At 44.4% G+C, this 11,841-nt stretch overlaps 2 protein-coding genes across 2 annotated transcripts; one reads left to right on the forward strand and one right to left on the reverse strand.

Moving 5' to 3' along the window:
• Nucleotides 1-1,772: 1,772 nt before the first annotated feature.
• Nucleotides 1,773-7,453, reverse strand: ND-B17.2 (NADH dehydrogenase (ubiquinone) B17.2 subunit). Its single transcript, XM_050171323.3, has 4 exons — nucleotides 7,273-7,453; nucleotides 6,639-6,721; nucleotides 6,493-6,565; nucleotides 1,773-2,075 (listed from the first exon to the last, which is right to left on the reverse strand). The coding sequence occupies exons 1-4, from the start codon at nucleotides 7,365-7,367 to the stop codon at nucleotides 1,898-1,900; spliced, it is 429 nt and encodes a 142-aa protein (XP_050027280.2). The 5' UTR covers nucleotides 7,368-7,453; the 3' UTR covers nucleotides 1,773-1,897.
• A 188-nt stretch (nucleotides 7,454-7,641) lies between these two features.
• On the forward strand, nucleotides 7,642-10,897 carry LOC126522556 (rRNA N(6)-adenosine-methyltransferase ZCCHC4). The gene has a single exon (XM_050171324.3). It carries the CDS (start codon nucleotides 7,848-7,850, stop codon nucleotides 9,195-9,197), a length of 1,350 nt encoding a protein of 449 aa, XP_050027281.2. The 5' UTR covers nucleotides 7,642-7,847; the 3' UTR covers nucleotides 9,198-10,897.
• Nucleotides 10,898-11,841: the final 944 nt, after the last annotated feature.

The following is an 11,841-nucleotide window of genomic DNA, read 5'->3' on the forward strand; positions in this document are numbered from 1 at the left end:
GCATGGCCACTCTGGGTAATGTACAGGCCAGTACAGAATTCTTCTGCTGCTTTTACTATATCAATGAAATTGCTGATATTACCCTGCTTATATTTCGCTGTATACATTTGGCCCTGTGCTATGCCACGTTTTCTTCTCACTAATTTCATGCTGCACCTTCCTGTTCTAGAGCTGCATATTTGTTTGCAAGCACCAGCCTAAATTCGTCTGCTTTTACCCTTACTGCATCTCGGTTGGCCTGTTTCTTCTCGACTAATTTTGCTTTTTTCTCTCATCAAAATGAGAGCAATCCTAAACCTCAATAACCTATGATCACTGCCCTTTACCTACCCAACACGTCACTGACAATTAACTTGTGGTCCTAGGACCCCAGCAGCTGTGGAGATCTTGACCAAGGCGACGGTCAGACGGTCAGACCTGTGACACAGCAGAGGGTGCTAAGAATCTCTGTATTCGGACAGGCCGCCGCTGGAAACTGAACCTGGCAACGTTTAACATGCAAACCCTCTCGAGGCTAGCTTTGCAGGGCATTTTGAGAAATTATCAGGCATTGCCTGGGATACTCTGGGCTTTAGTGAGGTTAGAACTGGTGAGGCTTATACAGTGCTGCCCAACAGCCAGGTCCTCTGCTACAGGGGTCTCCCAGATAAAAGAGATTACGGGGTAGGATTTCTAGTTCGTAAGGACATAGTAGGCAACATTGATGAATTCTATAGCATTAGTGAGAGGATAGCAGTCATTGTAATAAAGTTGAACAGGAGATATAGATTAAAGGTAGTACAAGCTTACACTCCAACCTCCAGTCGTGGTGATGAAAAAAGAAGTTTTGTGAAGATGTTGAATTATCAATGAGAAAGCTTCAAGCTCAGTATACTGTAGTCATTGGCAACTTCAACGCCAAAGTGGGAAAAAGCATGCTGGGGAACAAGCAATTGGCAACTGCAGCATCGATTCTAGGAACAGTAGGGGAGAGTTGTTGGTAGAATTTGCGGAAAGGAATAGGCTCCGAATAAGCTCCCACATTGGGGATCAATGTGGAAACAGCAGTTTTATACACACATTGATGCAAATGGCTCCATTGCCTATCTAGAAAAAATGTGCATGAAATGCAAGTCTAAAGCCATCTCTGTGGGCCCCCTTAAGCTCCTAGAGGATATTTCAGGATCATCAAATTATGGCTGACTTGCGTTGTACTATTGCATTCTGTGCAGTTTTTTGTTTTCCTAATCTGAAACTCAATTTTCTTTTCTCCTTCAGTACTTCTACTGTGGCTTCTTTCACCTTATACAAAGGACAATTCCATCTGCATAACAGTTATTTCAACCAGGAATGCATCGCTAAATGTAATTTTCTAACTACAACAATGACAAACCACGGAATTACCATTCCTTGGTAGCTCTGAGTTACTGTCACATTAACTGCTTTAAGCTGCTTCTTTCGTACCTTGCTTCACACAAGCCTCCATCATTTAGTTAACAAGACCAGTTAAAAACCTTTGAGAAGCCCTGTTGTCATTCTGTAACATCCAGTTTTGCCAAAACGGCTACAACTGGAATGACAATGCGACCAAGCAAATAAACTGTCAGTGTGTTTGCCTGCTGTGTCTCCTCATGCAGAAAATTCAGCACATTTGGGCAATTTCTCATCCCCAAAGCATCCCATAATGTGTTACTAGTGCCAAATGCTTGGACGAAGAGACATTTTTAAAGTCAGGTTAATCTCTTTCTGTGTATTCCCCAGTCACTGCACTCTGCAGAACAGAGCAATGATGCTCAACAGCGTTAATTCATTTATTGACCTAAGTTTCGTATGTACAGCCAAGAGTGAGTGAAAGCAGCACTCGACACACCTACAGCGCAGGTCTACAATGTGTTTTCAAAGGTGCTCAGAGAGCTGTTCACTTCCTTGCCGTCTTAGGTGGTACCCATGACTGAATTTTGGGCCGGACGGTACTGTACGGCATGTAGGCGTCCTTGGTTCCAGTCATGTTCTCAGTGTGCGGGGCAAGCCACTTGTACTGCGGAGGAGGAGCCTTGGTAGGCGGTAAGTCGGTGATGTAGTGCAGCCAGCCATGCCTGCAGGGAGCAAACGATGATACTGACAAGCACTTCCCGAGTTTAAATGGACAGATACCACTGTCCTGCCAGCATGCCAGAGCACTCACCCGAAAAAGATAAACAAGTCCGCGTGTCAATAATATAGCATTTTAGAATCGGAGACATATATATTTTGGCCACTCAGCTGCATTGTTTCAGCCACTCTTGGGTACAGAGGACGAACAGAGAGTTAGAATTGAGTCGACCATAGGTAGAATTGAGTTGTGCATTGGGTGCATCACCATGGTGAAAATGAAAAGCTCTATGAAAGCAAGAACATGGAGAACTCCTCACAACTCTTAAATGACGAGCAGAGTGGCCAGAATCTGCAGCAAATGGTGGATGTTTGGATGCAAAACCTGCAGGCAAAGGGAAGCCACCTGTATCGCGGAGGCGGGCTGAACATAGCTGTTCTTCCATTTTTGTTTCCAGAGAAGAACTTGGCCAGACGGCTCATTAAGAGAAATAAGCTCCCCGTAGAGCGTGGAAGTTTTTTCTAGGTCTAGATCTTGCTCAGCTCTGGCGATGTTTTGTGGTAGTAGTGCAGAAAGAAGCTCAGTGATACTCTTTTGCTTTTGGAATCGCCCCAAAAGCTGCGCGCAGAAATGGTCGAGGAAGGGAAGGAATACAAACAGCCTAAAGTACTCCTCCACAGTGGACACTAAAATGTTCTTGAAGTGCCTTTTACGTGCAATCAAACGAGGCATTTCAAGCTGTATATCAACTTGCCCACACAGTTGTTCCGCTGTTTTAATCTGCCTTTAACCATCTGGTTTTTAGAACAGGAACCATTTCTGTCAACAAACAGGCACTCTTATTTTCGCTTTTTACATTTTAATATATTGATGCAGTGCGTAAACAGTATGGGCAAAAAAAATTACAAAAGGAGGGGGAGAGGGGGGTATGCAGCGCTCCAGAAAATTTCGGGGGGGGGGGGGGGGGTGTTCTGACACCAAAACACCCCTCCTGGCTATACCGCTGTACATGGGACATTGACCTTATTAAATATGAACAAATGCAAAACAGTCCTTTTTTCTCCTCACATAAGATTGCTTAACTGGCACATGCCTGTTCTGTTGCAATCTTCTTTTGTCTGTAGCTTGATAACACCTTGCCTTAAAGGGATACTAAAGAGGAACACTGAATCAGTTTAGATTGCTAAGATTATCCTTTCAAAATTTTACTTTAATTAATTTTGCTAGATTTATTAGAAGAAAGAAAGAATGTTCAAGTTTCATTTTATGAATTTCGTGTTGCAGCTCCTGTGCCGATACGCGACTGCAACATCACGGATTTTAAAGCAGTAATTTCTTGTATTTTGGCCATTGCGGCTCGGTCAACATTCTTGCAACTTGTAGAGTTCGGTCTTTGGCTCTTTTAGAACAGAATATAGTGAATTTTTACTGATAGCTAATTAACTAGGCTCGAGCATGAACTGTAAAAATCCACGACTTCACATTTAGCTGGTGCAGAAAATTTTTGCCACCTGTCTTTCCTTTTTATGTCTTTTCAGGCTTACTAATCTTCTTCTCATGATAAGAGTGTCTCTTTTGCTAATCTAGAAGTATAACTTGCTAGTAAAGAAGGAGTAACTTATCTATTTAGTGTCACTTTAAAATGCAATGCTTAGCTGCACAATTGGGAAGAGGCCCTTGCTAGCTGTAATGGCCAAAAGTAGGACAAAGCCTCACGAATGTGTCAGCCACAAAGCCTAGACCTTGGTCAAGCAAAGCAAACCCAAAACTCTGTAGCATGGTTTCCTTTTTCAACCAAGCTCTGGCCCTTTCAATAAGTGTTTACATTTACACATCATACAGTCTTTACATTAGACACAGCCTGTGTTTAGTAGTAGACAACATTTTTTATTTTCAGATGTTGTTGGGAAGAAAAATTATTCTGATAAGGCAATGAATACACATTTCCACAAATTAATGGCAGAACTTAAGCAGAAAGGTAGGCGCTCACATATTACTTCCCAAGTATACTCGAGTTATCCTCCAGAATATAGGCTAACAGAGCTTTGTGCAATCGAATTTAACATGATAACCTAGATGAAGTCATGTTTGTGTGCACTAGCTATACTAGCATTAATTGAACAGGGGTACAAGGTCATTTGCCAAACTGCTGCCTTCAGACTGAAATGGGGTAAGCTGGTTGTGCTATGTACAATGTGTAGGCCATCGAAAGTAAAAGAGTGGAAAGCATCGAACATGTCTATTTTGAGGGGTCACACACACACGCACTGCACTGGGTTCCACATTGATGTGTCTTAATTGTTGTACTATATGTGGTTGGTGAAAGTGTGCTGCAACACTGCACCCAGCAATAAACACCATTGAGCACAGCATAACCCACTTAGATCATTTTCTTCTGACGTCTGATGTCTGAGAGGTGCACACAGGTGAGATATTATGTGAATAGAGACACAAAATACAACCTCGCATACCTCTTTGGCGCTTTGAATCTATGTGGAATGTAAATGCAGCCTCTTCCTTCCAATTTCTCCCACATACCTCGGATAGCACTAGCACCTCATCTATCTTCCTTGGCTCTCTTGGTGCTCAATTTCCTTAAAGGGACTGTCTACCGTTCAGCACGTCATTGGATTGTGGTAGAAATGAGAAGATTGTGTGTCACATTGGCAGAAACGAGCACGAGTACGGAAACGAGTACGGAAACGAGCATGGAAACGAGTATCCCATAAACAAGGAATTATATCTTTAACTTGGCTCTGAAAGTGTTGCAAAAACCAAATGTGGCAAGGCTCGAAGGTAAAACACTGCAACCAATCTGTACGCCATCATGTAAATAAAAGCCTGTGCAGGGGGAGTTATGTTACATGGGTACATTATTGGACTGCCAGAAATTTCATTTCATGCACTTCTGCCAACTTTTCTTCGCGTGGATAGAGTAATTCATTTCTTATTTCCAGCAAGCGCGTGTTGAAAAGTGGTGCCGCCTTCATGCAGGTGAACAGAGTTCTGGATCGATGCATTCTCACATATGCACTTTTGACATGCTGACGGACAACAGTGCAAGTAGCGTTGTGGGAGTGACGCAAGAATCACCATTTTCTTCAGCACGTCAAAAAATGCATTACACATTTTTTTTTTTTATTGAAATGAAAATAAAAGAAAGAGACGTAGTCACCTTATAATGGTGACGGCTACTCCTTTTCTCTTGGCAGAAACAACAATATAAAAGAATATGTAGGAAAATGAAATCACTTCCTGATTACACATTACACATTAAGGCATGCCAGCATCATCGCAACACCAGTTTAGGCATTCCTCACCGCAATTTGCCTGCTTGACCGTTGCACAAAAGGCTTGGATTGACTACACAGGCTGTGCCTGTAGGAAACCTGTGGGATTATATACATAGGTGACTCCTCCCCCCCCCCCCCCCCCAGGAAAAAGAAACACTAATGACTTATGCAACTGATTAGAGTAATAATTTCAGTGTTTTACACAACATTACCATTCCTGCAGAAATCCAATATGCTTCCAGTTTATCACTTTCACTGGCTTGGCACAGCTATCATGTCCAGTAATTGGCACTGAGGGCATCCATACACAGTTTTAAGAAGAGAATGCGCATACCAAAAAATTATCTTTTACAAATTTATATTCGCCTCCCAGAGAAATTACTGCATGTTTAACATTTCAAATGGTAGGCTTTCTATTGCACTACAAGATAGGAGGTATTCGAAAAACGGTAGACAGGCCCTTTAACCTGCGATGTTTCTTATTTTCATTATGACTGCTTGAAAAGGTGTCGCTATCACCCCTGTAAGGTGATCTACAATGTTCCTCTGCTCAGCACTCCACCTCGACTCAAGAATGCTGATGACAGTGCCAGCCCTACACAGAAGTGGTCACTGTGTGCTTCACTGACACTCCGCAGCAGTTCTCGAGAAGCATAGCGTCTTCATGAGTAGACGGGCAGCACTGTGCTCTACTCAGTGAGGCATAGGAAGAGCGTCAAGTCGAGAATCATTTGAGAATACAGGGGTTAATCTCTCCACTTTCATTTCAAATAGTACAAGAAGTTAGGTTAAGGGGCTTGCTGAGCAGCTGACACTCAGACGATGACAAAGACAGTAAAGATAAACGTGAATTTTTATAATGCACTAGATCATTACTTTGACGGCACTTCACAAATTCTGTAATAGAATTTTTTGATGAGGCCCGAGGAGGGGTTCATTTGATGTCTAAATACAGAGTAAAGTTTAGTCGAAGTGTAGAGGCAGCAGAGGTAGCTCAATCAATATACACCCATGACTCAGCACTAACGCTGATGACAGAGAACTCACATCGCAAATGACATGTGCCAACAATGTTACCGTGCTTTCACCGCATCTGTGGACATGCCTAAAACGTCGTGCTGTTCTTACCACTCGGCCGGCACTTGGCTGCCATCATAGTCAAAGAAGTAATGGTCAGCGTACTCCACATAGCGGTTGCGCCCTGTAGAGCAGAAGTGAACAGAGTTACTTCAAAAGAACTTTGCCCGCGAAAATCTTCAGTAAGCGAATCCCACCAAAGAAATATCTGTTGTCCTCGTAGTACTTATTCCCATACTTGTCAACGCCAATCAGCGTCCCCATTCGTAAATCGTCCATCCTGGTAGAGAGAAAAAAAAATATAAACATGGATGAGGTTGCCATGAAGATGTAGGAATGCAAAACATTCATGACGCTGCCACAATCATGTACGCGTTTCACAAAGAAACAACTAGGTTTGTATAACAGAGTAACGTATGCGATTGTGTTCAAGCAAGACACGGTTGGGGCTTTGCCGCAACGCCGGCAACTTGCATTTGCAACTCTTACGAGACCTGGGGCTTCTACCCCCTCGGTCAAAAAATCGAATGGGGCTTGTGACTGCATTATCGATTCTTAGTGTTTCAGTGATATAAATCACCACGCGACTGCCTGCAAACAGCACAAGCATGTGCTGCGATCGAAAGCAGACCGGTTTTTCAACCATGATTTATGAAACATTATTCCCACAATCGTCAGCCACAAAGTGCAATACTACTACTTTATGCTTTTCTAAGCGAACGCCAATGGTCACATCAGCAGCCAGCACCAAACGAAACTTGTGTTTTTGACCTTCGTGCGTACCAAGTCGGAAGAGAGCATCTTCAAACATGTCTAGCAATCTCGTCTTACCTCCAAAGCTTGAATGCGGATTTGATAACACCACCGTTATGCTTGATCATAACCCTGAGCCGCTGAATCTTGTCAAAACCGAAAAATAAAGCCATCGTCGGTGCAGTCAATTAATCTTCAACGCAACTACTTCGGCCAGACAGCCAAGCAAGCAGCCATATAAGCGGCGAACTCGGCGCTGTGCACTTCGATAGCCTCATAAGCGCACGAACTAGCCACTATTATTTTGCGGCACAGTCATTAAAAAGTAACATAAAGCGTAGTCGTAATATTTCAGATTGTAATATTTAAAGTAAAATGACATTCTAAATGCGGAAATCTGTTCCGCTTTTGACTTCGAAACTGGTAGCTTGCTGATAAGAATTGTTCACGTGAAACAGCATTATGGCTGCGCGGTTCGGTATGTGGTCTATGATGTGGTTCGTTCAGCAATTTCGGAATTTTGATACGTTTTTAGCGGGTGCTGTGCCTGAATTGATGTATTTAATGTAGTGTATGTTGTGAAGACAATTGAGACACGCTTTGTCTATCAAGTACAAAGCCCCACGCTCGCAGTCGCGACGCAGTACCTTACAATGAACTTCACAAGTTGTGTTGAACTGCTGCACGACGATTCCGACAACGTTCCCTGCTGCGAGCACGGACCTGGGCTGCTTTTTAGACGACTAGGAATTTCCTGCAAAAATGACGGGCGCGTTTTCTACGCCTGCTCCGCGTGTCGGCGGCGCAAGGACTGCCCATTTTTCGTTTGGAAGGAGCAAGCTTCGCGCTGCAACTCCAGTTGGAACGTTGTGAAACGGCGCGTCTTGCCCGATTTGACGCACCGTCAGCTGCACGACAGGTATCTGGAACTGCTGAAATGCAAGCCGTGCGAGCGACACTTCTGCTGCCGCAAGCTGCTGTCGAAGAAGGACGCGAGAAAACACCACTTCGAACACTCCTTCACCAACCCGGTTTCGGACGACGACTTGCGGCGGCCCAGCCGGCTCCTGCACGCCGACGTGAACAACACAACCAAGGCTCAGTACTTCTTCTCCGACTCCAGCACCCGTTTCGTCGTCGACACGCTAGCGCGATTGAACTTCGATCGCGTCCTTTGCGTTGGGACGCCGACTCTACACGAACACCTCAGGGAACGCCGTCCCGACATGAAAAGCCTGCTTCTGGACATCGAGCAAGCGTACGAGCAGTTCTACGGTCCCGACGAGTTCTGCTGGTTCAACATGTTCAACAACTTTCACTTTCGCGGTGAGCAGTCGGAGACGGTGGTCAGGCACAGACTGGCTACCGGTAACCGGTGCGCCCTCGTTGTCGATCCTCCGTTCGGCGGCCTCGTCGACGCTGTCGCGACCACGCTGGACCGGATCACCGAGCAGGCGGCTGCTCTCGGCTGCGAGCTGAACGTGTTCTGGTTCTTCCCTTATTTCAACGAGAAGCGCATCGTGAACGCCCTGCCTCGACTGCGCATGCTCGACTACGCCGTCGACTACGAGAACCATGCGACATTTAACGGAGCCCACGGCAAGCGGGCCAAGGGTTCGCCCGTGCGAATATTCACCGACGTACCCTTGGGACAGATACCGCTTCCGGAAAGCGGATACGCGTTCTGCGCGCAGTGCGACCGATGGGTAGCTCGTCACAACAAACATTGTGCCGTGTGCAACGACTGCCCTTCTAAAGACGGCGGTCCGTACAGGCACTGCGAACGGTGTGGCGTGTGCGTAAAGCAGGCAAACGAGCACTGCCCAGTGTGCAAAAAGTGCCTCCCGCCTGGTCACGACTGCCACTCGAAAGGCGTCACTTGCTTCGCTTGCAAGCAGCCCGGCCACAAAAGCACGGAGTGCGCACAAAGACTCACTGTAGATAGTAAGAATTCGAAAAGGAAAATCAGTGGCGACATTTCTCAATGCAAGAAACAAAAATAGCGACAATAGTGTTTTTCATGGGGAGGTAGCGGGAGTCATTTCATTATGCACCGCAAAGACCGAATAATAAATGCATTGACAATAACACCGACTAGGACACATATCAGGAATACCATGCATCACCATAGGTCGGCAGGACAAGCAGATATTCACTCATACTTGCGCACCAATATTTTAACAGGCTATGTACTTGCACTCGTTGGTACACACTCTGGTTTATATTCACTTCCATTCACACTTACCGGCACCCACTCGCGCTCGTAATAAGCTTGCCTACTTGCCACCACTCGCCAACACACACACCTATGTCTACTCACACTCGTTGACAGTCACTCACATCCACTCAAAATCGTCAACTTTCATATGCAGTAACATTAACTAGCATTCACTCACATCTCACACCCTTCGTCACTCACTAGTGCCCTATGAAAGCCTGTGAAATGAATCTGGAGCAGGGGCTCCAGAAGTGTATTTTGAGTGTGGTGGCAGGAGGCAGGGCTTATTTCACGTACCTACACAAGCTTTTTTTTTTTCATTTATTTTGAAACCAAGGCTTAAATTACCATATTAGAGGGGAGTTGACTCTCGGGACTGTGGGAATCGCTGCCCCATGCCCCCTCATTTCCTGTGCCCCTTCTCTGGTACGAGTGCAAGTCTGCGCACTCACGAGTATGCCAACCTATGCATGCCGCTGATTCTGGCCATTACCAGTAACATTACAGCAACACCCATCTTTTCATAATATTTTTTTTCCTTTTCAACTCGGTGTTTAAAAAAAAGAACTGGTCATTTTATAGCGACTCTAAGTACATTGTGTTTCAATATAAACACACTGACCAGGTGGAGCACGGCAATTCGGCAGTGCAACAAATTTGGGGTAGCAGCCTCACTGAAGCTGGAACATGTCCACCTACTGCAGCATAAAACAGGAATGGCAGCTACGGTTCATATCATGTTGAATATTTACACATAAACTTGCTTGCAGATGTGAATTGCATCATGCTGCTTAACAAAATGAAGGGTACCGTCAGCTTGATCATGTTTAAAGAGCACTAATGCTTTCGAGTTTTCGCTACTGGCAATATAAACATTATTATAAATTGCAGTTCTGATAAATTAAAGCCACACTTACTGCACGAGAAGGCTTGGCTAGTCGGAAAAGAAAAAAAATCTAGCCCTTCCACTCTGTGAAGCACGAGCAGCAAAGCTGTGGTGTTTGACCTCAATCGGCAAATCTATGTATATACAGGTATTATTATTATGATTATTGAAGGACACAGACAACAAATAGATCTTTTGACTGTGGAGTGATTTATTCTTTTATGAAGTTGTGATGTGTGCAAGTGCTGCCGCATGGCAGACAGGAATTTCACAATATTTACAACTTCACTATGAACTACATAATTACAAAAAGTAGATGCAACTCGGCGTAATGTTAGAGTCGTCTTAGCAGCCAATTGTCGTACAATTTGTATCGGGATAGTTTCGATAAAACGAGTTAAGCCATAGACAGCCATGTATTAGCAGCAGACGAAAAGTCTAACATTTACAACTTTACTGTGAAATAACTTATGACAAGTAAATGAAATTCGGCGGAGTGATAGAGTCGTCTTAGCGGCCTATTTCAATATGATTTGTTTCCGGATAGTTTCAATAAAACAAGAGTTACAGCCGTTTGCTGTAACCTTACTGTCTCTGTACACAGTAATTTATTTATGACAAGTAAGTAAAACTCATCGTAATGATGGGGTTGTCTTAGTGGCCAATTTTAGTATGATTTTTCCCACGACACCTACATTAGATTGAGAGCGACAGAGCATTTGCAAGAAACTGGAGGGAGAGAGAAGTAAGTTTTATTTAGGTAGCCGGCAAATTGGTGGGGGGGGGGCAACCGTGCCTACAAGCGGCCAGAAGCCCTTGAGCTTTGGCGGCAGCCTCGGCCTGTTGGATGGTCGAGTTTTTTTTTTTTTTTTCAGAGGCCGAGCTGAACAGCACGGTATCCCACTGCTTCCCATCCTTAATTTTTCGGCCCTGTCTGTGCACCAGAGGACAGGCCCAGATAACGTGGTCTAGGTCCGTCCTTGACAATATTTACATTTGTCTGAATATTGTTCTGGATGATAGCGATAAGTCACCGGATTTGGATATGTATTGGTCTGAAGGAGGTGCCAGGCCACTGCCTGCTGCTTATTAAGTGATAGAGCCGAAAATTTTTTCATGTTAACGCGACATGTAGACGGACGGATATCAACCACCGCCAGTGGGTAGCTATATAGAGCTTCGCTGCAAAAAGAAATGCAAAATGGGCAGCAACACTTTCCTGAAGTTTCCAACTCTCTGTGATCGTGTGGGTTTTTAGTCTGTTTGGGCCTAATTAAACATTTATAAGCATAATGAAGTAAATTTACTTCGTAAAGGACAACATTGCATTCTAAAGTAACATTAGACAGCCTGGCAAGTATTGACTTTTCCTCCTGCAAAGCACAAAATGCCTTGACAATTTACTGGGGTCTCAAGCACAGTGCTGCTTATGAAACACCTAAAGAGGTCTATGGACCATGTTAGAGGTACCTATGTTTTATGACAGCTGAATTCGTTATTAATAAGCATCGCTTTAAGTAAGCAAGTGAATGTCTATACATAG

The sequence above is a fragment of the Dermacentor andersoni genome, chromosome 6, assembly GCF_023375885.2.
Source record: "Dermacentor andersoni chromosome 6, qqDerAnde1_hic_scaffold, whole genome shotgun sequence".
NCBI lineage: Eukaryota > Metazoa > Arthropoda > Arachnida > Ixodida > Ixodidae > Dermacentor > Dermacentor andersoni.

Excerpts from the sequence above, each read along its gene's own strand:
- ND-B17.2 (XM_050171323.3), bottom strand. The coding sequence starts at position 7,367 with ATGGCTTTATTTTTCGGTTTTGACAAGATTCAGCGGCTCAGGGTTATG. Across the intron at positions 6,722-7,272 it reads TCCGCATTCAAGCTTTGGAG|GATGGACGATTTACGAATGG; the intron begins GTAAGACGAGAT and ends TCTCTCTACCAG. Across the intron at positions 2,076-6,492 it reads AGCCAAGTGCCGGCCGAGTG|GCATGGCTGGCTGCACTACA; the intron begins GTAAGAACAGCA and ends TGCTCCCTGCAG.
- LOC126522556 (XM_050171324.3), top strand. The coding sequence starts at position 7,848 with ATGAACTTCACAAGTTGTGTTGAACTGCTGCACGACGATTCCGACAAC.